This window comes from Ciconia boyciana, chromosome 27, assembly GCF_034638445.1.
Source record: "Ciconia boyciana chromosome 27, ASM3463844v1, whole genome shotgun sequence".
Classification (NCBI taxonomy): Eukaryota; Metazoa; Chordata; class Aves; order Ciconiiformes; family Ciconiidae; genus Ciconia; species Ciconia boyciana.
Window position 1 is genome coordinate 439,525 of NC_132960.1, and position 21,663 is coordinate 461,187.

The 21,663-nt window shown below is 74.1% G+C and overlaps 5 protein-coding genes across 14 annotated transcripts; all 5 read left to right on the forward strand.

Annotated features, from left to right (window-relative positions):
• The first annotated feature begins 277 nt into the window (after positions 1-277).
• On the forward strand, positions 278-3,287 carry LOC140644576 (aquaporin-2-like). 2 transcript variants are annotated; one of them, XM_072847558.1, is made up of 5 exons: positions 278-1,050; positions 1,709-2,029; positions 2,100-2,252; positions 2,328-2,408; positions 2,856-3,281. In XM_072847558.1, the coding sequence occupies exons 1-5, from the start codon at positions 829-831 to the stop codon at positions 3,060-3,062; spliced, it is 984 nt and encodes a 327-aa protein (XP_072703659.1). In that variant the 5' UTR covers positions 278-828; the 3' UTR covers positions 3,063-3,281. The 2 variants fall into 2 exon arrangements, with proteins under 2 accessions (XP_072703659.1, XP_072703660.1); XM_072847559.1 differs by lacking the exon at positions 2,100-2,252 and having other exon boundaries at positions 2,856-3,287.
• Positions 3,288-3,316: 29 nt separating this feature from the next.
• LOC140644581 (lens fiber major intrinsic protein) lies at positions 3,317-6,123 on the forward strand. Its single transcript, XM_072847572.1, has 4 exons — positions 3,317-4,522; positions 4,964-5,128; positions 5,255-5,335; positions 5,741-6,123. The coding sequence occupies exons 1-4, from the start codon at positions 4,163-4,165 to the stop codon at positions 5,936-5,938; spliced, it is 804 nt and encodes a 267-aa protein (XP_072703673.1). The 5' UTR covers positions 3,317-4,162; the 3' UTR covers positions 5,939-6,123.
• Positions 6,124-6,426: 303 nt separating this feature from the next.
• TIMELESS (timeless circadian regulator) lies at positions 6,427-13,458 on the forward strand. 6 transcript variants are annotated; one of them, XM_072847536.1, is made up of 30 exons: positions 6,427-6,502; positions 7,006-7,143; positions 7,211-7,364; positions 7,448-7,562; positions 7,655-7,717; positions 7,830-7,931; positions 8,048-8,203; positions 8,281-8,414; positions 8,502-8,589; positions 8,690-8,866; positions 8,944-9,161; positions 9,244-9,347; positions 9,430-9,599; positions 9,684-9,809; positions 9,886-10,037; positions 10,111-10,208; positions 10,291-10,408; positions 10,496-10,697; positions 10,786-10,937; positions 11,009-11,094; positions 11,179-11,302; positions 11,390-11,472; positions 11,557-11,699; positions 11,784-11,946; positions 12,024-12,092; positions 12,166-12,284; positions 12,359-12,503; positions 12,592-12,631; positions 12,784-12,875; positions 13,028-13,458. In XM_072847536.1, exons 2-30 carry the CDS (start codon positions 7,047-7,049, stop codon positions 13,147-13,149), a joined length of 3,612 nt encoding a protein of 1,203 aa, XP_072703637.1. In that variant the 5' UTR covers positions 6,427-6,502; positions 7,006-7,046; the 3' UTR covers positions 13,150-13,458. The 6 variants fall into 6 exon arrangements, with proteins under 6 accessions (XP_072703637.1, XP_072703638.1, XP_072703635.1 ...); XM_072847537.1 differs by having other exon boundaries at positions 6,481-6,502; positions 7,009-7,143; XM_072847534.1 differs by lacking the exon at positions 6,427-6,502 and adding an exon at positions 6,554-6,697.
• A 115-nt stretch (positions 13,459-13,573) lies between these two features.
• Positions 13,574-14,715, forward strand: APOF (apolipoprotein F). The gene is made up of 3 exons (XM_072847067.1): positions 13,574-13,645; positions 13,727-14,196; positions 14,302-14,715. Exons 2-3 carry the CDS (start codon positions 13,747-13,749, stop codon positions 14,713-14,715), a joined length of 864 nt encoding a protein of 287 aa, XP_072703168.1. The 5' UTR covers positions 13,574-13,645; positions 13,727-13,746.
• Positions 14,716-15,684: 969 nt separating this feature from the next.
• Positions 15,685-21,614, forward strand: STAT2 (signal transducer and activator of transcription 2). 4 transcript variants are annotated; one of them, XM_072847345.1, is made up of 23 exons: positions 15,720-15,757; positions 16,250-16,319; positions 16,433-16,564; positions 16,641-16,791; positions 16,862-16,960; positions 17,028-17,120; positions 17,192-17,270; positions 17,369-17,454; positions 17,532-17,680; positions 17,753-17,911; positions 17,984-18,136; positions 18,222-18,242; positions 18,335-18,428; positions 18,539-18,595; positions 18,675-18,758; positions 18,837-18,935; positions 19,243-19,378; positions 19,478-19,527; positions 19,626-19,714; positions 19,779-19,915; positions 20,003-20,191; positions 20,263-20,320; positions 20,463-21,614. In XM_072847345.1, the coding sequence occupies exons 3-23, from the start codon at positions 16,434-16,436 to the stop codon at positions 21,571-21,573; spliced, it is 3,225 nt and encodes a 1,074-aa protein (XP_072703446.1). In that variant the 5' UTR covers positions 15,720-15,757; positions 16,250-16,319; position 16,433; the 3' UTR covers positions 21,574-21,614. The 4 variants fall into 4 exon arrangements, with proteins under 4 accessions (XP_072703447.1, XP_072703446.1, XP_072703448.1 ...); XM_072847347.1 differs by lacking the exon at positions 15,720-15,757 and having other exon boundaries at positions 16,188-16,319; positions 20,463-21,367; positions 21,437-21,614; XM_072847346.1 differs by lacking the exon at positions 16,250-16,319 and having other exon boundaries at positions 15,685-15,757.
• Positions 21,615-21,663: the final 49 nt, after the last annotated feature.

Sequence of the window (21,663 nt, forward strand, 5' to 3'; positions counted from 1 at the left end):
ATGGGGAGTCGGGGGGGGGGGCGACAGGAGGGGGGGATCTGGGGTCCCCTGAGGGGTCTCTGGGACAGGAGGGGGGATCATGGGCGCCTGGGGCCCCCGCGGGGCAGGACGGGGGCCCTGCGGGGCAGGGGCAGGCCCGGGGGTCCCCGGGGTGTTCCGGCGGGTGGGGGCATCATGCGGGGTCCCGCAGGGTTTTGTGGGGCGGCTCAGGGGGTCCCCCCCGGCCGGTCTGGGGGCAGGACCCGGGGTCGCCGGGGTGAGCTCAGCCGGGGGCCGGGCCGGTGCCGGGGGTGCCCCGGGGGCGTGGGGCCCCCCCCGGCCCCCCCCCCCCGCTGCCCTCTGCTCCGCCGGGGCGCAGGGACCGCATGGCCCCGCCGCCCGCCCGCGTGTCCCGCGGCACCGGCCCGGTCCCTTTGTGGCGGCCCTGGGCGCGGATTGTTCTGGCTCTTTGCAGGGCGTCAGCAGGGCCGGGCCGTGCTGAGCCAGGCCCTTGGCACCCGCCCGCTGACTCACCCCACGTGCGGGGCCGGCTGCTGAGCTGGCAGGGACGCGGCGGGGACACGGGAGGGACGCGGGCACCCGGCTCCCTGCGGGCGGGGGCAGGGGGCACCCCCGCCCCAGCCCTCTCCCGCTGCCCCCCCCCGGGGACCGGCACGGCGGGGACGGCCCCGGCCCCCGGCTCTCGTCACTGGTGTGCGAGCAGGGCTGGCTACAGGGGTGCCCCCCCCCCCCGCTCCCCCCAGCCTTTCGTCCCTGCCTTTCATCTCTCCCCCGGGGACGGAGCGCTGGTCGTCGTGGCAACACCCCAAAGTGTCCCAGCTCGTTGCCATGGCACCCAGAGATGCTCCGAGCCCGATCCCACGACCCTGCGGCCCGCCAGGGCCCTGCCCCGTCCTCGGCCCCCTCCTGCACCCCAGGAGCGCCTTGTGCCAAGCAGGGCCCTTCCCTCCCCGCGCCCGGGGGGTGGCAGGGCGGGGGGGTGGAGGTGCCCCCTCCCTGGGCGTCCTCCGCACTCGCCTCGCCCGCAGCTGCGCCATGGCCATCGGGGAGGTAAGGCCCTGCGAGCTGCGCTGCCCCGGCCCCTTCCCCCTCAGCCCCCCCCGCTCGCCCCCAGAGCCACGGCCCAGGGTCCCGCCCTGCCGGGGGGTGGGTGAGCAGCCCCGACTCATGGGGACCACCCCCAGTCTGTCATCTCGGCACCCAGCCCCAGCACCCCAGCCCGTAGCCCCAGCACAGGGGTCCCTGTATGCCCCCCACTCCGTGGCCCCCACCCCTGTTGTGGTGCCTGCCCCCACCTCTGTGACTGTAACCCCCTGTAGCCATGGCTCCCATCTCTGTTGCCATGGTGGCCCCATTGCCATGGTGCTCCTGTTGCCATAGTGACCCTGTTGCCAAGGTGCCCCTTTGCCAAGACACCCCATCACCATGCTACCTGGTGATGCTGGGCATCCTGTTGCCGTGGCACCCCATCACTGTGGCACCCCATCACCGTGGTACCCAGTTGCCGTGGCACCCCATCACCGCGGTACCCGGTTGCTGAGGGGTCCCGTCACCATGGCACCCTGTCACCAAGGTACTGGTTGCTGAGGCATCCTGTTGCCATGGCACCCCATCGCTGAGGTACCCCATTGCCACAACACCCCATCACCAAGGCACTCTGTCACCGCAGTGCCCGCCGGGGTGATGCCTGGTTGCCCTGTGCCCCCAGGAGCTGCGGAGCGGGCGCTTCTGGCGGGGGGTGCTGGCGGAGGCAGCGGCGACGCTCATCTTCGTGGGGGTGGTGCTGGGCGCTTCGGTGGCCCCCGCACCCCTGGCACCAGCGCTGGCTGGGGGGCTGGTGGCTGGGGCGCTGGCCTGCACCCTCGGGGCGCCCCAGGCCAACCCGGCGCTCACCCTGGCCCTGCTCTGCACCCGTAAGCTGGGCGCCCTGCGCGGGGCTGCCGGGCTCCTGGCCCAGTGTGCCGGGGCCGTGCTGGCCTCCGCCGCTGCCCGCCTGGCGCTGCCGGACGACGCCAGCCTCGTCACCAGGGTGAGTGTCCCCGTCCCCGTCCCCGTCCCCATCCCGGTGGCGGGGCGCTGAGGCCGGGCTGTCGCGGCAGGTGACGGCGGCGGGGACGGCGGGGCAGGCCCTGGCCTGGGAGACCTTCGCCACCTTCCAGCTGGCACTGGCCGCCTTTGCCGCCACCGACCGGGCGGCCCCCCAGGGCGGGCTGGCCCTGGGCAGCGCCGTGGCCGCTGGCGCTCTGGCTGCGGTAAGGACCCCTGCCCACCCCGCCCCGGGGCTGCCGGCCCCTGCCCCGGCCGGCCCTGACCCCCCTCTTCCGCAGGGGCCGTTCTCGGGGGGCAGCATGAACCCGGCGCGCTCGCTGGGGCCGGCCGTCGTCACCGGCATCTGGGACGACCACTGGGTGAGTCAGCGGCACCCTCGCATCCCCCCCAGAGACCCCAATGTGGGGATGGGTGCCCCCAGCTGCAGCGTGGGACCCCCCTGGTCCCGTCCCCACCCCAGGAGAGGGGTCCCAGGCTCGTCCCTTCATTTGGACGGGTCCCCCAGTCCCCCCTGGACAGGTCACCCGTGGCTGCATCCCCAGGTTGGGTCCGGTCCTCCTGGTCCCTCCATCACAGGACGGGTCCCCCCCCCCCAGTCCCCATCCTTGGGACCGGCCCCTCCCGGTCCCCCATCCCAAAAGTGTGGTCCCCCCGTGGCTCCTCGTGCCTGGAGCAGGTTCCTCCAGTCAGTCCCCGTCACTGGTGTGGGGTCCCCAGTCCCCCCATCCCTGGGGCAGCGCCCAGCTGCCCCTGACCCCGCGTCCCCCTGTCCCTGGGGCACCCCTGACACGCGTGTCCCCCCCCAGGTGTACTGGCTGGGGCCGGTGCTGGGCGCGGTGCTGGCCGGGCTCTCCTACGAGTTCGTCTTCGCCCCCAGCGCCTCCCGGGAGAAGCTGGGCGCCTGCCTCGCCTGCTGGGACGTGGCGCTGGTGGAGACCGCCAGCCCGTCCCCCTCCTCGCCCTCCGCCCGCAGCCCCCGGCCCCCGGCCGAGCGAGGCCAGGGCACGGCCTGAGCCCCCCGGCCCCCTGCTCCGACCCAGCCGGCGGGAGGTGGCACGTGGGTCCCCATGCCAGGTCCCCGCCAGCCCCCGAGCCCAGCACCCTCCATGGGACACCCGGAGCACGATGCCCCCCCCGGCAGGATGGGGGGGCGGGCGGGGGGCCGCGCACAGATGGCTCCAGCCCCCCCCCCCGCCCCCTGCCCTCGGGGGGATTAAAGGTGGCTTTGGGTCAGAGCTGGGTGCAGAGTGTTGCTGTGGGGGACGAGGGGGGGGACGGGGGTCTCGGCGGCTGCAAGACCCCCTTCCTGCGCCCTCGGGGCGTGGGGGCACCCCGACGCTGGGGTCCTCCCCCGTGCCTCCCTCGGGGCCGTGCCCCCTCCCCGGCTCCCCCAGGCGCGTGCCCCCTCCCAGCGGCCCCGCGGCGAGGCTGGGGGCCGGGACCCCCCGTCCGCCCCGTCCCGTGCCGGGGCGCTGAGCGCAGCAAAGCCCTTTGTCGCGGCCTCTGCAGCCCCGGCAGATTTCCGCGGGCGCCAATGGCCGGGCCTGGCCCTAATCCCCCCGGCCGAGGAATTAGCGCCCGCTAAGCCAGGCTGAATAACCCTCCTGCAGACAACAGGGCCGGGGCGGGGGGAGCCCCCGTGGCCCCCAGCGGGGCTGGCCCGGGGGGGCACCCAGGCGCCCCCCCCCCCCCCCCTGTGGGGCTGGGAGAGGCTGGGCCCCAGCAGGGTCACCCCAAAGTGTCCCCCAAAACATGGGGGGGGGGGGTGTCTCAGCACTGCCCCCAGCCCCGAGCAGGGTGGTGTCCCCCAGACCCCGCAGAGGGCACCTATGGGTCAGAGCCCCCCCCACCCAGGGAGCCCCAGGGATGGGGGGGCGCAGCTCGCGGGGGGTCCCCACTATCCTGGGGGTGCAGGGCTGCCCCGGGGGGGGGCTCAGGGGGGGCCCCCCGCTGCGTGTCACCCGGCCCCCGCCCCGGGCAGCGAAGCGGTTAACGGGGGGGTGGCAGCGGTGGGATCCCACCCCCGGGGCCGGCCCGGGGGGGCCTTATAAAGGTGGGTGCGGGCGGCCCCCGGGGAGGGGAGCGGGGCCACGGAGGGCAGCGGGGCCAGGCCATGCGGGAGCTGCGCTCGTCCGCCTTCTGGAGGGCCGTCCTGGCCGAGTTCCTGGGCAGCCTCCTCTATGCCCTGCTGGGGCTGGGGGCTTCCCTGCGCTGGGCCCCGGGCCCCCACAGCGTCCTGGGGGCCGCCCTGGCCTTCGGGCTGGCCCAGGCCACCCTGGTGCAGGCGCTGGGCCACGTCAGCGGGGGCCACGTCAACCCGGCCATCACGCTGGCCCTCCTGCTGGCCTCGCAGCTCTCCCTGCCCCGTGCCCTGGGCTACCTCCTGGCCCAGCTGCTGGGCGCCCTGGCCGGGGCCGGCGTGCTCTACGGCGTGACGCCGGCCTCCATCCGCGGCACCCTCGGCCTCAGCATGGTGAGCGGGGCGGGGGATGCTTGAGGGGTTGGGGTGCTGTGGGGCGGGGGGGTGAGTAGGGCTCTAAGAGGTGTTTTGGGGTACCGTGGGGCTGTAATGGCTGACTGTGGGGTTCAGAGATGCTTGGGGTTTGGGGCACTGGGGCCAATGGGGGATTAGGGGGTTCAGGAGGCGCTTGAGGCTTTGGGGTGGCGTGGGGCAGTGATGGGGGCTGGCTGTCCAGGAGGCGCTGGGGGGCTAAACAGAGCTTTGGGGTACGGCGGGGCTGGGGATGGCGAGCGGGGCGACAGGGAATCGGGGCCAGGAGGTGCTTGGGAGCGCGGCGGGGTGACGGCCGGGGCGGCGGGGGTTTGGGGTGCCGGGGGAAGGGGGGACCAGCTCCGTGGGGTGCTGGCTGCCAGCCGGGGGCAGGCAGGGTGCTGAGCCCCCCTCCCTGTGCAGCTGCACCCCAGCGTGGGCCCGGGCCAGGGCATGGTGGTGGAGCTGCTCCTGACCGCCCAGTTCATCCTCTGCGTCTTGGCCAGCTTCGATGACCGCCACGATGGGCGCCCGGGCTCAGCCGCGCTGCCCATCGGCTTCTCCCTCGCCCTTGGGCACCTCTTCGGGGTAAGGGCGGCCGCGGGGACCCTCCTGGTGTGACCCCGGGGGCTGGGGGGCGGTCCAGGGCCGCGGGGGCAGCCAGCGGCACCCCACCGCCCCGTCCTCCCCCCCACCGCCCCGTCCTCCCCGCAGATCCACTACACGGGCGCCGGCATGAACCCCGCGCGCTCCTTCGCCCCCGCCGTCATCACTCGAAACTTCACCAACCACTGGGTAAGTGGGGCAGGGGGACCCCCCATCCCGCCCGGGGCCTTCCCAGCCCCTCCCCACTTGTCCTGGTCCTCCCCCAGCCGCGGTGTCCCCTCTGAGGAGGGACAGCCGCCGGAGCCACCCCGCTGACGGCAGCACCCCGGGGTGCCGGGGGCTGTGCAGGTGGGGCGCGAGGACACCCCCCCGGCCCTGCCGCCCCCAGTATCTCGGGGGACGTGGCCACCCCTTGCTCGCGCTGCCCCCCCCCCCGCACCGGGAGGTGGGTGCCCCGAAGGGGAGGGGGGGTGGGGGGGGGTAGGGGGGGGGACACCCCGGCCCCGCCGGAGCCCCGAAGCTGGGGGCGCCCGGAGCCCCGCAGGCCGGGGCGGGGGTCCCGGGGGTGCCGGTGCCCACGCCGCCCCCCCGCAGGTGTACTGGGCGGGCCCGCTGCTGGGCGCGGCGCTGGGCGCGGTGCTGTACGAGTTCGCGCTGTGCCCGCGGCCGCGCAGCCTGGCCGAGCGCCTGGCCGCCCTCAAGGGAGAGCCCCCCGCCGCCGAGGCGCCGGCCGAGCCGCCGGCCGAGCCGCTGGAGCTGAAGACGCTGGAGCTGAAGACGCAGGGCCTGTAGGCCGGGCCCGGCCCCCGCGCCCGCCCGCTGCTTTGCTGTGACGGGGCCGCCGCCGTGCGTGTGGTGCGTGTGTGTGCGGCGCGGCGCGGCGGGGCCCCGCTGCCGGGACCCGGGACCCGGCCCGCCCGAACCGGGCCGGGGCCGCTCCGCCCCGCCGCGGCGGGAGTTCTGTGTTCGGTGAATTAAACCTGCTCTTTTATTTTGGTAACCGCTCGCGGCCGTGGCCGGGACCGGGACCGGGGCCGGGGAGGAGCGGGCGGGACACCGGGGGGGGGAGCGGGGCCCCGAGGCCGGGCCGGGCCCGCGTCGCCCCGGCAACCGCGCGGGGGCTGACGGGAGGCGCCCCCCGCAGCCGCCTATTCCCGCGCCCGCAGGGGAGGCCCCGCCCCGGGGGAGGGGCTGCCCCCCCCAGTCACCGCTGCACTTAAAAGGGCAATGCCGCGCATGCGCGGCCCTTCCCGGAGGGCGCTCCGCGGGGGGGGATTCCTCGCAGCACCACGGGGGGAGCGGGGCGGCGCAGGAGCCGCGCCCGGGGGGAGGGGGCTGCGGGGCTTCGTGCCGCCGGTGCGTGCCCGTGGTGGGCGACGGGGGGTGGAGCAGGGCCCCACCGGGTCCTCAGTGGTGGGAGTTACCGCGTGAAGCCCGCGGGCGGGGCGGGGCCTCTCCTCTCGCCGCGGGAACTGGGGCGGTTGTGTAACGCCGCCCCCGCGCCGGTTCCTGGGGCGCTCGGCCGCGAGGGCGGCGGAGACAGGGCGGGCGGTGAGCGCGGGGGCCGGGGAACCGGGGCCGGCGGGTGCTCCGGTGTCGGGGGGACCGGGACGGGCTGGTGCCTGGGGAGCGGGGGGTGGGGACCGGGACCGGCCGACGCTCCGGTATCGAGGGGGGCCGGGGCGGGCTGGTGCCCCGATCTCGGGAACCGCGGCACCGGGGCCGGCGGGTGCCTCGCTAAGGGGTGGGGGATGCCTGAGGCTGGCCGGTGCCCCGGTACCGGCGGTGGGGGGCCCGGGGGAGGGCCCAGAACGGGGCGGGGGGGGCACCCGGCGGTGGCGCTGACGGCCGTCTCGTAGAAGGCCCCCGGTCCGCGGTCCCCAGCGCCCCGACGCGCTGCATGGACTTGTACATGATGAACTGCGAGCTGCTGGCCACCTGCAGCGCCCTGGGCTACCTGGAAGGGGACGTCTACCACCGGGAGCCCGACTGCTTGGGTAGGTGGGGCGGCGGGGGGTGGCGAGGGCCGGGGGCGGCGGGGGCTCACGGCCCCGTCCCTCGCAGAGAGCGTCAAGGACCTGATCCGGTACCTGCGCCACGAGGACGAGACCCGGGACGTCCGGCAGCAGCTGGGGGCGGCCCAGATCCTGCAGAACGACCTCCTGCCCATCCTGGTCCAGCACCCGCAGGACAAGGTGCTCTTCGATGCTGTTGTCAGGTACTGGGGCGGGCAGGATGGGGGGGCCGGGGGCGTCCCCACGAAGCGGTGGTCCCACGCGCCCCCACCCTGCCCGCTTGCAGGCTGATGGTGAACCTGACGCAGCCGGCTCTGCTCTGCTTTGGCAAAGTGCCGCCGGATGCCACCTCCCGGCACCACTTTCTCCAGGTCCTGTCCTACCTCCAGGCCTACAAAGAGGTGAGTCTGCCCAGGCAGGTGCCCCCGGCACGGCCCCTGGGCGGGGGCCTCTGCTTGGGCCCCCCCCCAGACTCACGCAGGGGTTTCTGCAGGCTTTTGCCAGTGAGAAAGTTTTTGGGGTGCTCAGCGAGAAGCTCTACGACCTGCTGCAGCTGGTGAGTCCCGTGTCCCTGCGCCGCTCCCGGTGACCGTGGGCTCCGTCCCTGCCGAGCGGGGCCAGGGTTCCCATGGGTGCCACGGGGAGCCCTCACGGCTCCGTCGCCTCAGGACTGGGAGCAGCGGCAGGAGGAGGACACGCTGCTGATCGAGAGGATCTTGCTGCTGGTGCGCAATGTGCTGCACGTCCCCCCGGACCCCACGGAGGAGCAGGTACGGCGGGGACAGGGCCCTTCCCCAGGGTACCCAGCAGGTCTGGGGCTGTGGCAGCTCCCTGGGGACCCCGACACTCTGACTGCTGAGCCCTCCCTGCCCGCCGTCCCCCCCAGAGCGTGGATGGCGATGCCAGCGTGCACGACCGGGTGCTGTGGGCGCTGCACATCAGCGGGATGGATGACCTGCTCAAGTTCCTGGCGAGCGCCCAGGCAGAGCAGCAATGGGCCCTGCACGTTCTGGAGATTATCTCCCTCATGTTCCGTGACCAGGTAAGCCGGGGCGGGGGGGTGATGGGGCCGGGGACCCCCCAGCAGTCCCCCTGCAGCTCTGACGGCGCTGCCCGCAGAGCCCGGAGGAGCTGGCAGCGCTGGGGCAGGGGCAGGCAGCTGCCGAGCACGGGGAGGACACGCGGGAGCTGGAGACCCTGCGGCAGCGGGAGCTGGCGGAGAGGAGGGCTCGAGCGCTGCAGCGCCCGTCCAGGTGAGGGGGGGGGTTGACACCCCCGTGGCGGGGCTGGGACCCCCGTGGCGGGGCTGGCACCGCTCAGCCTGTGTCCCCCTGCCCCAGGCACTCCCGCTTCGGCGGCTCCTACGTCCTGCAGGGCCTGAAGGCGATCGGGGACCGGGACGTCGTCTTCCACAAGGGGCTGCACAACGTGAGCACGGGAACAGGGATTGGGGCGGGGGGGGGGGGGGTTGCGGCACAGGGATGACGTGGGGGCACGAATCCGGCTGCTCCATGTTTGTCCCCTGCAGCTGAAAAGCTACAGCCACGACCTGGGCAAGGAGACGCGGCGGGTGCCGCGGCGGCGCCAGGCCGCCCCTGAGGCCGAGCCTCCCCGCCGCTCTGCCCGCAACGTCCGGCTCTTCCTGCGCCACTTCTGCCAGGACTTCCTGGAGGGCTGCTACAACCGCCTGATGCTGCTGGTCAAGGTGAGGGGCTGGGGGGGCTGCGACCCCTTCCCCGGGCTGCGGGACCCCCGCTGAGCTCCCCCCCCCGCCGCCCCCAGGACCAGCTGGTGCGGGAGAAGGCTCAGCAGCACGACGAGACCTACTACCTGTGGGCCACCGCCTTCTTCATGGCCTTCAACCGCCGCCGGGGCTTCCGCCCCGAGCTGGTGTCGGAGACAGTGGGCGTCCGTGCCTTCCACTTCATCGAGCAGAACCTCACCACCTACTATGAGATGGCGCTGATGGACAAGAAGGAGGCAGCAACCTGGGCCCGCAGGTGGGGGCCGGGACACCCCCCCCCGGTGCCTGGGACCCCCCCCCCGGGTGCGGGTCCTTGCCCTGACGCTGCCTGTCCCCAGGATGCACCTGGCCCTGAAGGCGTACCAGGAGCTGCTGCGGACGGTGCAGGAGATGGACCGGTCCCCCGAGCAGGCGGTGCGGGACAGCAGCCAGGTCATCAAGAGTGAGTCCGTCTGTCCCTCCACGCGTACCTGGGGGGGGGGGGGGGTCTGGCCTCGTCCTCTGCTGACCCTCTCCTCCCCCAGGCAACATCTTCTACCTGATGGAGTACCGGGAGCTCTTCCTCGCCCTCTTCCGCAAGTTCGACGAGACCAAGCAGCCGCGCAGCTTCTTGCGGGACCTGGTGGAGACAGCCCACCTCTTCCTCCGCATGCTGGAGCGCTTCTGCCGGGGCCGCGCCGGCCTCGTGGTGCAGGTGGGATCTGGCTGCCCCGCCGGGGGGGGGGGGGGGGCCGGGGGGGGCCGGGCAGCCCCTCCTGATCCCGTCCTGGCCCCCCAGAGCAAGCGCGTGCGGAGGAGGAAGAAGCCGCGGGCACCCGCAGCCCTCGCCCCGCAGCCGCCCAGCGCCGCGGAGCTGGAGGAGCTCTGGGCAGGGCTGGCCCCGCAGGTCCAGGCCTGCCTGCAGGTAGGGGGAAGGGTCTGGCCCCACGGGCGGCACCGGGTGTCTTGGTGGGGCGTGGGGTGACGGCGTCCTGCCCCAGGGCGAGGTGCCCCTCCCCGAGGACGTGGTGCCCTTCGACGCCGCCTCGGAGACGCCGGTGGAGGAGCAGCGCGCGGAGGCTCTGCTGCGGATCCAGGGGTGCCTGCGGGACGCCCGGGCCCCCCAAGCCCTGCGGCTGCTCCGCTCTGCCAGGTACCGGCACCGCAATTCCCATCCCAGGGCAGGGGCGTGGGGACACGGTGCCAGCCTGTCCCCCTCTCCCCAGGGACGTCTGGCCCGAAGGGGACGTGTTCGGACCCCCTGACGCGGGGCCACCCGAGGAGACCCAGCTGCTGCGGGAGATCCTCTTCGCTCCCCTGCCCCGTGAGTCCCCGGGGAGCGGCACCGGGAGCGATGGGCTCTGGGCCGGGGGGTGCTCCAGGCCCTCACCACCGTCCCACCGCAGGCCACGTGCCCCCTGAGGACGAGGCGCCGGAGGAAGAGGAAGAGGAAGATGAGGAAGAGGAGGAAGAGACCGTACAGGTGTCGGAGAAGGAGTTCAACTTCCTCGACTACCTGAAACGGTGAGAGGGGATGGGGGGGGGGGGCCCGGGGGTCCGGGCTGGCACCGCTCGCCAGGGCGGCACCGCTCACTGGGGCTGCCGGGGCAGGTTCGCCTGTGCGCCCGTGGTCCGGGCGCTCGTGCTGCTGCTGCGGGGGTACGCCCGCAACAGCCCCCGCACCAACCACTGCGCCGCCCGCCTGCTGCACCGCCTGGCCCGCGACCTGCGCATGGAGGCCCTGCTCTTCCAGCTCTCCCTCTTCGCCCTCTTCCACCGCCTCCTCAGCGATCCCGCCGCCGGTGCACACCAGGTCAGCCGGGGCCCGGCTCCCCCTGCGCCCCAGGGAGGGGTCCCCCCCCGGCGTCTCCCAGCCCCGCTCTCCCTCCCTCCGCCTGCAGGAGCTGGTGGCCTTGGCCAAGTTCGTCCTGGGCAAGTTCTTTGCGCTGGCGGCCACCAACAAGAAGGCCTTCGTGGAGCTGCTCTTCTGGAAGAGCCCGGCGGCCGTCCGCGAGATGACCGAGGGCTACGGCTCCCTGCGGGAGGGAGAGGGGTGAGTGGGGCCGGGGAGGGGGCTGCCGCCCTCCCATCCACCTCCCCTCACCTCCCTTCCCCTCTGCCCAGGGCCGGCAGGAGCCGGGTCCCCCCCTGGACCCCCCAGGAGGAGCAGGAGCTGCGGGAGCTGTACTGGAAGTACAAGGAGGTGGAAGGTACCGGGGCTCCCCTGGGTGGGGGGCAGCGGGACCCCCGGGGGGCGGCAGGGGCTCCGACCCTGCAGCCTCCGGCTCCCGCAGGCGAGGATGTCATCGCCGCCATCGTGGCCCATCTCCCGGCACCCGGGCGGACGCGGAGGCAGGTGGTGAAGCAGCTGGTGCGGCTGGGGCTGGCCAGCAGCGCCAAGGACTTCCCACGGGAGAGGTGGGTCGGAGCCCCCCACGGGACCCCCGGCCCGGGGCGGCTGCCTCACCCCGGGGCCGGGACCAACGGCTGTGCCCCCGCCCCCAGGAAGGGCACCCGCCTGGTGCTGTGGACACAGGAGCAGGAGGAGGAGCTGGCACGGCTCTTTGAGGAGTTCCAGGGCTCGGAGGGTGAGCGGGGCCATGGCGGGCTGGGGTGGGGCGGCCCCCCGCAGCCCCCCACCGCCCCCCGCCCTGACCCCCCCCTCCCCGCAGACGTCCTGGGGAACATCATGAAGCACCTGACAGCACGGCGGTCGCGGGCTCGTGTGGTGGAGAAGCTGCTGGGTCTGGGGCTGGTGTCGGAGCGCAAGGAGCTGTACAAGAAGCGCCGGAGGAAGAGCCACGGCCCCGGGCCGGTATGGAGGGGCCGGAGGGGGCCCGGGCTGTGCCCAGCGGGCGCTGCCCCATCACGGGCACCCAGACGCTGCTGGTCCCTGCAGGGCGTGGCAGGCGCCTCGACGGTACCAGCCCAGGACAGCTCTGCAGAGGACGGGGACAGTGAGGAGGAGGAGGAGGATGAAGCAGAGGAAGGCCCTATGGAGGAGCACTGGGTGCCTGAGGAAGGGGCCGGGCAGGGCCTGGCACATCATCTGCATCAGGAAGGTGGGCAAGGGGCTCCGAGCCCCCCGGTCGGGCTGGGCTTGGGGGCCGTATCCCGTCTCACCCTCCCCTGTCCCCAGGCCTGGCCGGGCCCCTGCGGTGGCTGGAGAACTGCCTGCGGAGGACAGCCGGGGACCGCGAGGAGGACGGTGAGCGGGTGGGGGGCAGCGGGCAGGGGCCAGGGCGCGGGCTGGGGCCGGGCTGATGGTGCTCCCGGCCCAGGCGTGTCCCACCCGGTGCCGCTGGTGCCGCTCTCGGAGGAGAACGAGGACGCCATGGAGGACCGGCGCTTCAGGGCCCTGCTGCGGCAGCTGGGGCTCCGGCCCCCCGCCAGCGAGCAGGTGAGGTCCCCCCGTCCCTGTCCCCATCCCCTCGCTCCCTGCGTGGCCCTGCAGCGTCTCCCCTCTCTGCCCAGGAATCCTTCTGGCGCATCCCGGCTGCCCTCACCCCGCAGCAGCTCCGCCGCGCAGCCGCCTCCATCGCCCACCGCGGCCCCGACCCCCCGGGGTCCCCCCAGGAGCTGCTGGAGCCACCCAGGTGCCCCCGGGACCCCGATCCAGGTGAGAGGCCGGGCTGGGGGCACGGGAGCCGGGCTGGGGTCCCCCAGCCGTGGGACCAGCCCTGAGCCCCTCTTCTCGTGCCCCTCAGCAGAGCGGCCGCCGGCAGGGCTGGGATCAGACTCGGAGAGGTGAGAACGGGCTCCCGGGCACAGCCCTGCAGCGGGGTCCTCTCCCCATCGCTCAGGGGTTCCTCTCCCTGACTGGGGGGGGGGGGATCCAGACCCCTGGGTTCTCCCCATGCGGGGCTGAGCGGTGCCAACCCCTGTCCCCGCTGCTGCAGCGAGGAGCCTGTCCCCGTCCCCGGCGCGGCGCAGCCGGGCACCAAGAGGCGAAGGGAGCTGGACAGCGAGGACGAGGACAACGGGGGCTCGGGTAGGTTCAGCCCCTCCGGTCTCTCCTGGGGGGCTGCAGGGGCTCTTCCCCTGTGGTCTGCTGGGGAGACAGCGGGGGCTCGGGGTGTACCCCCGCTCCCCACCCCCCCGGCCCGGGGGGCTCAGCCCCCTCCCCGTTCCCTCCACCCGCAGGCGCGGAGCCGGATCCCCCAGCCCCCTGCTCCCAGGAGGATGAGGACGAGGATGAGGACCCACAGCCCCTGGGGAGGCGGAAGCGCGTCCGCCGCGTGGAGGATGAGGAGGAGGAGGATTGAGGGGCTCCCCCTGCCCTGCCCTGCCCTGCCCTGCCCTGCCTTGCCCTGCCTGGGCCCTGGGCTGTTTTCTGGGTTTTCTGCGGGTTTTAAAGCTGTTTTTAAGGGTGCTGCAAAAGCAGGCGGTGGCTCTCTGCCCTGTCCCCTTCGCTGTCTGTCCTGGTGTCTCCATTTCCCTGTTTTACCCCAAACTCTCTGTTTTCCCTTAACTTTTTTTTGTCTTGTTTTGTTTGGGGGGGGGGGGTGTTTCCTCCCAGCACCTTTTGGATCTGGAAAGAGACCAAATAAATAAACGCAGCTCTCGGCCTTGCCTGGCGCGCGGGTCTGGGGAGCCGGGGTGCGCTGGGTCCCTGGGGCTGGGCGCTGCCCTGTCCCTGCGCCCGGGGCCGGGGCCAGGCCCTGCCTGTTGCGACACCCCCGATAACGACGGCTATAAAGGGGCTGCAGGGGCGGCAGCCGCTGTCTGGCCGGGGCAGGGGACGCTGGCGTCGGTGAGCGGGTGAGCCAGGGCGCTGGGGGGCTGCGGGGGGCTGCGGCCGCGGGGGGCTGACAGGGCTCAGCCCCTTCTCCTGCTCCACAGGCCGTCCCCAAGCTGCCGCCATGCCCCAGGCTCTGCTCTTCGTCCTCCTCCTCCTCCTCGGCCTGGGGGGCAGAGCCCTCTCCCTCGTCCCCCCCGGGCCGGAGGCCGACGACCGGGCTGCGGCGCGGGCGCTGCTGGTGCAGCTGGCAGAGCGCATCCCCCCGCGGGCCCTGCCGGGGCACGGGGTCTCGTGCCAGGACCTGCGCCCCGAGACCCTGCCTGACTTCACCCGGCTCCCGCCGCTGCCCCGCGCCCTGGCCCGCGCCGCCATGGCCCTGGCGCTGACCGGGGCCGCCTGCGGGCCCCAGGCCGAGGCGGAGGTGCTGGCGCTGTCCCGGGAGCTGGGCCCCGCCACGGCCGCGGCGCTGCTGCGGGGGCTGGCGCGGCTGCGGGGTGCCCCGGCCTCCAAGACCCTGCCCCTCCTTCTCAGCCTGGTGCGGCCAGGGGGCTCTGCCCCGGCACGGCCCTGCGTGGCACCCGCCCGGCTCCGGGGCCCCACGGCCGGCACCCACCCCGCTGCGCCCGCTGTGCCGGCCGTGGGGCCCTTGGCCGAGGGGGTCCGGGTGCTCCCGGAGGCCGGGGCCCGTGCCTGGCTGCCTGCGTGCCGCCGTGCCACCCGGCGCCAGTCCCGGCGCCGGCGGGAGGACGAGGATGCCTGTAACCCACCAGGGGAGCAGGAGGCCCACAGGGTGCTGGAGTGGGTGCCGGGCGTCAGCGCCTTCTACAACCTGGGCACCAGTCTCTACTACGCCTTCCAGGGCTGCGAGGCCCTGGCCTCCACGCGGGCCCTGGAGGTTGCCGAGGACCTGGGCTATGCCGGCCTGGCCGCGCTCGCTGCCAGCGCTGGCGGCCCCGTGGCCCTGGGGCTGCAGCTGGGGCTGCAGCCGGGGCTCAAGGCCGGGGTGCGGGCGCTCATCAGCTACTTCACCTCAGACGGGGACCCCCCACCGCCCCCCACCGCCCACAGCGGCACCGTCCTCATCGTCTGAATAAAGGCCCCGTATGGCGGCTGGCCCCGCGCCCGTGTCCCTGTCTGGGGGGGCCGGCACCGGATCGATGCGGGGCCGCCCTGCTCCGGGGCACGGGGACCTTGGCCCTGCGTGGAGCCACGTGGTGGCAGCTGGCCCTGTCCCTGTCCCTGTCCTGCCCAGCGTGCCCTGCTCTGCCCTGCCTGCCGGTTCTGTCTCCTGTGCGGCCTGTTCTCGTGGCCTGTCCCTGCGGCCTGTCCCTGTCCCCATAGCCTGTCCCGGTCCTCATGGCTCTGTCCCCCTGTCCCCACAGCCTGTCCCTGTCCCCATGGCTCTGTCCCCATGGCCTGTCCCTGTCCCCATGGCCTGTCTCCATGGGCTGTCCCTGTCCCCATGGCTCTGTCCCCTCATCCCCATGGCCTGTCCCTGTCCCCACAGCCTGTCCCCATGGCCCATCCCTGTCCCCATGGCCTGTCCCTGTCCCCATGGCCTGTCCCCATGGCCCATCCCTGTCCCCATGGCTCTGCTCCCCTGTCCCCATGGCCTGTCCCTGTCCCCATGGCTCTGTCCCCCTGTCCCCATGGCCTGTCCCTGTCCCCACGGCCTGTCCCCATGGGGTGTCCCTGTCCCCATGGCCTGTCCCCACGGCCCATCCCTGTCCCCATGGCTCTGTCCCCCTGTCCCCACGGCCTGTCCCCATGACTCTGTCCCCCTGTCCCCATAGCCTGTCCCAGTCCTCATGGCTCTGTCCCTGTCCCCATGACCTGTCCCTGTCCCCATGGCCCATCCCTGTCCCCATGGCTCTGTCCCCCTGTCCCCATGGCCTGTCCCTGTCCCCACGGCCCGTCCCTGACCTGCGCTGCCATTTCCCCCCCCCCTCTGGCCCCGCCCCTTCTGGCCCCCCCTCCCGCCGTCATTTCGGGGAAGCGGGCAAGCCCGCTGGAACCCCTGACTCCCGGCCGGGGAGGCGTGGCCTCGCCGCCGCGCTCCGCCAATCGCCGCGCAGAGCGGGAGAGGGCGTGGCCTCCGCGCCTTCCTGCCCCGGCAGCCGGGAGCCGCCGAGGTGGGAGCGTGGCGCCGGGCGGGGTGGGGGGTCCCGGGGGTGTCCGGGGGGGTCCCGTCTGCAGGACGCCACTTCGGGGACGGGCAGCCCTGCTGGGGCGGGGGGGGGCACGCAGACGGGGGGCCCCGGCTGGGGCACGCAGGGGTCGCCGTCGGGGGGTCCCTTGCGGGTGTCCCCCTGGGGCGGGGGTGCAGGGGACACCCACCCCCAGGGTCCCTGCAGGGAGACACTTGGGGTGCAGGGGACCTGTCTGGGGGGTGCCCGCGGGGGTGTGGGGGTGCGAGGGGGGACCAGTCTAGGGGTGCCTCTGGGGAGGGGCCCTGGGGTGCTGCGCAGGGGGTGGCGGGGGCCCTCGGGGAGGAGGGAGGCAGGGGGGCGCGGGGAGGGGGGGCGCGTGCGCCCCGGCCGCTGCAGCTCGGGACGGCTCGGCCCACGGGTGGGAAACCTCTGCCGCCGCTCACCCCTTCCTCGCGCCCCGGGACGGGGCTGCAGCCCGCAGCGCGCCCGCGGCCCAGCCCGAGCCGGAGTGGAGGCACGCGCGGGACCCCCGCGCCGCAGGCGGGTACGTGGGGCGCGGGGGTGCCCGGCAGGGCGCGCGGGTGCTGGTTCCGTGTCCTCCGGTCGTGCCGTGGCCGGGGGGTCAGTGGGGCCGCCCTGACGCCCCCCGCCCCCCAGCATGGCGCAGTGGCAGGAGGTGCAGAGTTTGGCCAACACCTACCTGGAGCAGGTCCACCAGCTGTACGCAGGGGCGGCGCTGCCCATGGCGGTGCGGCAGTGCCTGGCCGCCTGGATCGAGGACCAGAACTGGTAACGGGGGAGTCCGGGGCCGGGGGCCGCGCTGGCCGGCGCGTGCCGGGCCGGCGCTGAGCCCGCGGCACCGCAGGCGCCAGGCGGCCGAGCCGCTCTCTTCCCAAGCCCGGATGCTCTTCCACTCCTTGCTGGCGCTGCTGGGCGAGCGCCTGGGCAGCCCGGGGCTGGGCGACGAGGACTTCATGCTGAAGCACAACCTGCGCAAGGCCCGCCGAGACCTCCAGGTGAGCGGCGAGGCCTGGGCGGGGGGGCTGGGGGTCCCTGCGCCCCGCTGACCCCCCGGCCCCTCCGCAGGCCGAGTTCGAGGAGTGCCCAGAGAAGTTTGCCAACCTGGTGGCCAACCTGCTGCAGGAGGAACAGCGGATCCTGCGCCTGGGGCAGGCGGGGGAGCAGGTAGGGCAGGGTCCCCCCCCACCCCGGGACTCTGCCGGCCGCTGCCCGACGCCCCGTGTCTCTGCAGGGGGGGGCCGCCCGGGCACCCAACGCACCCCCGGAGAGCGACCGAGAGCAGCAGATCCAGCGGCGCCTGGCCGAGTTCCACGCAGCCCTGCAGGTAATGGCCCCCCCCCGGCCCCCCCCGGGCCCCGGGGGGCTGCCCGGCCCCTCACCCCCCTCTGCCCGCAGGAGGCCGAACGCGCCTTCCGGCACCTGGAGGACCTGCAGGATGCCTTTGACTTCTGCTTCAAGGTGCACTACCTCCCAGGTAAGACCCAATCCTGCCCGCCCGGGGGGTAGACGTGGGGCGGCGCTGCGCCGCGCCCCCCCCGCGCCCCCCCGACCACCCTCACGCCCTGCCCGCAGGTGAGGGCAGGACCAGCGACCCCCAGTACGCCCAGCAGGTCCAAGCCCTCCAGGCCAAGCTGCAGATCCTGGACCGGCAGCGGCGGGTGAGAGGGGGCCGGGGCCGGGCCGGGGGGGCCACAGCCACCCTGCGCCCCCCGCTCAGGCGCTCGTCTCCCCCCAGGAGGTGCTGGCTCAGATGCAGCAGCTTCTGGGGCGCAGCGAGACGCTGCGGGACTTCCTGCTGCAGGAGCTGGGGGCCTGGCAGGAGCGGCAGCAGCGCGCCTGCCTGGGGGCCCCCGCTGACACCTGCCTGCGCCCGCTGGAGACCTGGTAGGGCCGGGCCGGGGCGGGGGGCCGGGGGGGGCCGCAGCCGGCCCCCGCTGAGCCCCGCGGCGCCCGCAGGTTCACGGAGCTGGGCCAGGGGCTCTTCCAGCTGCTGCAGCTGCTGCGGGCGCTGGGGGACCTGCGGCAGAAGGTGACCTACGAGAGGGACCCGCTGAAGGCAGAGACCCCGCTCCTGGAGCGGCGGCTGCAGGAGCTGCTCACCTTCCTGCTGCAGAGGTGGGGGTGGCGGGGGGGACTGGGGGGGGCCGGGGGGGGCCGGGGCGGCCTTGACCCTCCCGGTGTCCCCAGGGCCTTCGTGGTGGAGCAGCAGCCCAGCATGCCCAACGCCTGCAAGCGCCCGCTGGTGCTGCGGACGGCCAGCAAGTTCTCAGCCCGCGCCCGCCTGCTCATCCGCCTCCACGACCGCAACCACCGCATGGAGGCCAAGATCCACATCGACAGGTTGGGACCCCCGGGTGGGCCCCTCCGCCTGGCCGCGGGGGTCCCGGGGCCCCACTCCCCGCTGATGCCCTGTTATCTCTTGCAGGGACCCCCCCAAGATAAAAGGGTGAGAGCCGAGCGAGCGCCAGCCGCAGCGGGCAGGGCTGTGCCCCCCAGGGGGTCCTGGCCCCCCACCCGCGGCCTCTCTCTGCCCCGCAGGTTTCGCAAGTTCAACATCCTGACGTCGAGCAGCAAAACTCTCCTGGCAGGGGACAATCCCCAGGACGGGCTGGTCTGCGACTTCCAGTACCTCGTAGGAGCCCCTGCCCGGACCCCCGGGTCCTCTGCGGGGCGGGGGAGTGGGGCAAGGACCCTGGCCCAGCCCCAGCCCCCGGCCCGGGCTGACTCTCTCCTGCCCCGCAGACGCTGAAGGAGCAGAAGGACAGCAGGTCGGGCAAGGGCAGCAAAGGTGCCGGTGAGGTGGGTGCGGGGCTGGGGGCCGCGGGGGCGCGGGGACGGCCGGTGACCCACGGTGCCCCACGGTGCTGCCTCTGCGCAGGGTCCCCTGGCCGTGACGGAGGAGCTGCACCTCATCACCTTCACGCTGGCGTACGCCTACTGCGGGCTGCAGCTGGAGCTGGAGGCGAGCGCTGGGGGCCGGGGGGCTGGGGAGGCCGGGGGGGGCTGGGGGCTGCCAGCCTGACCCCCGCTCCCCCTGCAGACCTCCACGCTGCCTTTCGTCATCATCTCCAACAACAACCAGCTCTCCAGCGCCTGGGCCTCTATCCTCTGGTTCAACATGCTCAGCGACGACCCTAAGGCGAGCGGGACCCCTCCCCAGCCCTACGCCGCCCCCCACTGCCCCCGGCCCTGCTGCCCCCCTCCCCGTCTCCCCCTGCCCTGGTCCTGGCGTCCCATCCCCATCCCTGCTCCTCGCCCGGTCTCCGTCCCTGTGTCGTGTCCCGGGTTCCCGGTCCCCGTCCCTGGTCCTCCCCAGTGCCCTGTCCCTTCTCCTGTCCCCAGGCCCTGCCCTGTCCTGGTCCCTGTCCCATCCCCGTCCCCTGCCCCACTGCGTGTCCCCGTCCCCCGCCGCCTGCCCCCGGCCCCGCTCACCCCATCTCCCGCAGGACCAACAGTTCTTCTCCACGCCGCCCCCGGCACCCTGGCCCCGGCTGGCCGAGGTGCTGAGCTGGCAGTTCGTGAGCGTGGCCGAGCGGGCCCTGAGCAGGGAGCACCTCCTCATGCTGGCCGAGAAGCTCTTCGGTAAGGCCGGGCGCCGGCCCCGAGCCCCCCTCTCCACCGAGCCCCCCGGGGCCAGGACGGGCGCCGTGCCGCCCCCCTCACACCGCTCTCACCTCCAAGGCTCGAAGCCGTCTCCCGACAGCACCCTGGCCTGGCCCAAGTTCTCCAAGGTGAGCGGTGCCCGTCCCCCCGCGGCCCCGTCGCACTGTGCCCCCGTCCCCCTGCGGCCCCGTCTCCCCCATCCCCGCTCACCCACCCTCTCCCGCAGGACGGTGCCTCCGGCTTCTCCTTCTGGGCCTGGCTGGACGGGATTCTGGGGCTGCTCCAGGAGCACCTCAAGCAGCTCTGGAAGGACGGGTAGGAGTGGGGCTGGGGGTCCCGGGGGGCCAGGGGCCGCGGGGGCTGACGGTGCCTCCCCCAGGCTCATCCTGGGCTTCGTGAGCCGGAAGCAAGAGAAGAAGCTGCTGAAGGGGAAGCGGACAGGGACGTTCCTGATCCGGTTCAGCGAGAGCATCCTGGGGGGGGTCACCTGCACCTGGGTGGAGCACCCCGAGAGCGGTGAGCGTGCCTCCCCTGGGGTCCAGCCCCTCACCCCGGCCTCAGGCCTGCCCTGGGCACTGACTCCGGCTGCCCCCCACCCCGCAGGGCCCCCCGCTTTCCGGGCGGTGGTTCCCTACACCACGGCCGAGCTGGCGTCCCTGGCGCTGCCCGACATCATCCGTGACTACCAGCTGCTGGTGGAGGAAAACATCCCTGAGAACCCCCTCCAGTTCCTGTACCCGGACACCCCCCGCGACGAGGCCTTCGGGCCCTACTACAGCCAGCGGCAGGAGGGTACGGCACGGCGCGGCGCGGTGCTGGGGGAGCGCCCGCCGCCCCCGCTGACCTCTCCTCCCTGTCCCCAGGGAACCTGACGGAGCAGAAGAAATACCTGAACCGGCGCCTCATCCGCGTGTCCTCCAGGTGAGGCCGGGGGACGCCTCGGTCCCTTCGTGGCCCCGCGGGAAGCGGCACCCTCTCGCCCGCAGCCTGGTGTCCCCGTACCCTGACCCAGACCCAGACCCAGACCCGGGCCAAGACCCAGACCCGCCGTCTCTCCTTGCAGGCAGGCAAATGAGTTGTGGCAGACAGAAGAGGAGTTGGTGGCTACCACGGAAAACCTGGAGACGCTGCAGCTGCAGCCCAGTGGCCTGGGGACACAGCGGCCTGGTGGCATGGCACCGCTGCAGCCTGGGGGCTCAGGGACGCTGCAGGTCACCTCTGGGAACCTGGGGATGCTGCAGGTGATGGCCGGGAGCCCGGGCACGCTGCAAGCCGGGAGCCCGGGGCCGCTGCAGCCCTCGAGCCCGGGGATGCTGCAGCCTGGGGGCTCGAGGACGCTGCAGCCAGGGCCCCAAGGCCTGGAGCCACCACAGCCGCTGCAGGTGGGATCGGGGGTCTCGGGGATGCTGCAGCCAGGGATTGGGGACCTGGAACCGCAGCTGGTGCTGCAGCTGGTCCCCGAGGGCCAGGGGACGCTGCAGGTGGGAGCAGGGGGGGTGGGGACGCTGCAGGTGCTGCCCACGGGGGTGGGGGTGCTGCAGCACGTGGGACCCGAGGACCGAGGGACACAGCAAGTGGGACCTGGGGCTGTGGAGCCGCAGCTGGTGCTGCAGCTGGTCCCCGAGGGCCAGGGGACGCTGCAGGTGCTGCCTGGGGATCTGGGGACACTGCAGCCGGTGGCCGGGGACGTGGGGATGCTGCAGCAAGTGGGAGCTGGGGACACGGGGCTGCTGCCGCCGGTGCCGGGGGCTGTGGAGCTGCTGCTGGTCCCTGAGGGGCAGGGGATGCTGCCACCGGAGCTGAGGGACCTGGAGCCACTCCCTGGGAGCCCGGACATGCAGGAGCTCCTGCAGTCACTGGAAGAGGGGCTGGAGCCGGGCTCGGGGACGGTGGAGACACTGGAGGCGGCGGAGCTGATGCCCAACATGCTGGAGACCGTGGACGAGGGGCTGGGCCCCGGGCTGGCAGGTGAGCGTCAGGGCCGGGGGGGCAGCGGGCAAGGGGGTCCCTCGGCACTGGCCTCTCCCCGTCCCGCAGGCAGCGCCGCGCTCCTGGATCTCCGCGACCCGTTCCTGCCGCAGCCCGAGGACGTGGCCCTGCCCACCGTCAGCTCCCTCTTTGCCGCCGCCACCGACTTGCCCCCGCTCCACATCGATACCAATGACTTCCAGTGACTCCCCCGAGCCCCCCTGTAAATAAACCTCTGCCCGCCCCAGCTGCCTGTGCTGCCTGTGCTGCCTGCGGGAGCCCCGGGTCGCGCCATA

Excerpts from the sequence above, each read along its gene's own strand:
- APOF (XM_072847067.1), top strand. The coding sequence starts at position 13,747 with ATGCCCCAGGCTCTGCTCTTCGTCCTCCTCCTCCTCCTCGGCCTGGGG. Across the intron at positions 14,197-14,301 it reads CTGCCCCGGCACGGCCCTGC|GCCGGGGCCCGTGCCTGGCT; the intron begins GTGGCACCCGCC and ends GTGCTCCCGGAG.
- LOC140644576 (XM_072847558.1), top strand. The coding sequence starts at position 829 with ATGGCACCCAGAGATGCTCCGAGCCCGATCCCACGACCCTGCGGCCCG. Across the intron at positions 2,030-2,099 it reads ACGCCAGCCTCGTCACCAGG|GTGACGGCGGCGGGGACGGC; the intron begins GTGAGTGTCCCC and ends CTGTCGCGGCAG. Across the intron at positions 2,409-2,855 it reads GCATCTGGGACGACCACTGG|GTGTACTGGCTGGGGCCGGT; the intron begins GTGAGTCAGCGG and ends GTCCCCCCCCAG.
- TIMELESS (XM_072847536.1), top strand. The coding sequence starts at position 7,047 with ATGGACTTGTACATGATGAACTGCGAGCTGCTGGCCACCTGCAGCGCC. Across the intron at positions 10,698-10,785 it reads CCGCCGCCGGTGCACACCAG|GAGCTGGTGGCCTTGGCCAA; the intron begins GTCAGCCGGGGC and ends CTCCGCCTGCAG. Across the intron at positions 11,473-11,556 it reads GGAGTTCCAGGGCTCGGAGG|ACGTCCTGGGGAACATCATG; the intron begins GTGAGCGGGGCC and ends CCCTCCCCGCAG.
- STAT2 (XM_072847346.1), top strand. The coding sequence starts at position 16,434 with ATGGCGCAGTGGCAGGAGGTGCAGAGTTTGGCCAACACCTACCTGGAG. Across the intron at positions 16,792-16,861 it reads AGGCCCGCCGAGACCTCCAG|GCCGAGTTCGAGGAGTGCCC; the intron begins GTGAGCGGCGAG and ends GCCCCTCCGCAG. Across the intron at positions 17,912-17,983 it reads CTCACCTTCCTGCTGCAGAG|GGCCTTCGTGGTGGAGCAGC; the intron begins GTGGGGGTGGCG and ends CGGTGTCCCCAG.
- LOC140644581 (XM_072847572.1), top strand. The coding sequence starts at position 4,163 with ATGCGGGAGCTGCGCTCGTCCGCCTTCTGGAGGGCCGTCCTGGCCGAG. Across the intron at positions 5,129-5,254 it reads CCCTTGGGCACCTCTTCGGG|ATCCACTACACGGGCGCCGG; the intron begins GTAAGGGCGGCC and ends TCCTCCCCGCAG. Across the intron at positions 5,336-5,740 it reads GAAACTTCACCAACCACTGG|GTGTACTGGGCGGGCCCGCT; the intron begins GTAAGTGGGGCA and ends GCCCCCCCGCAG.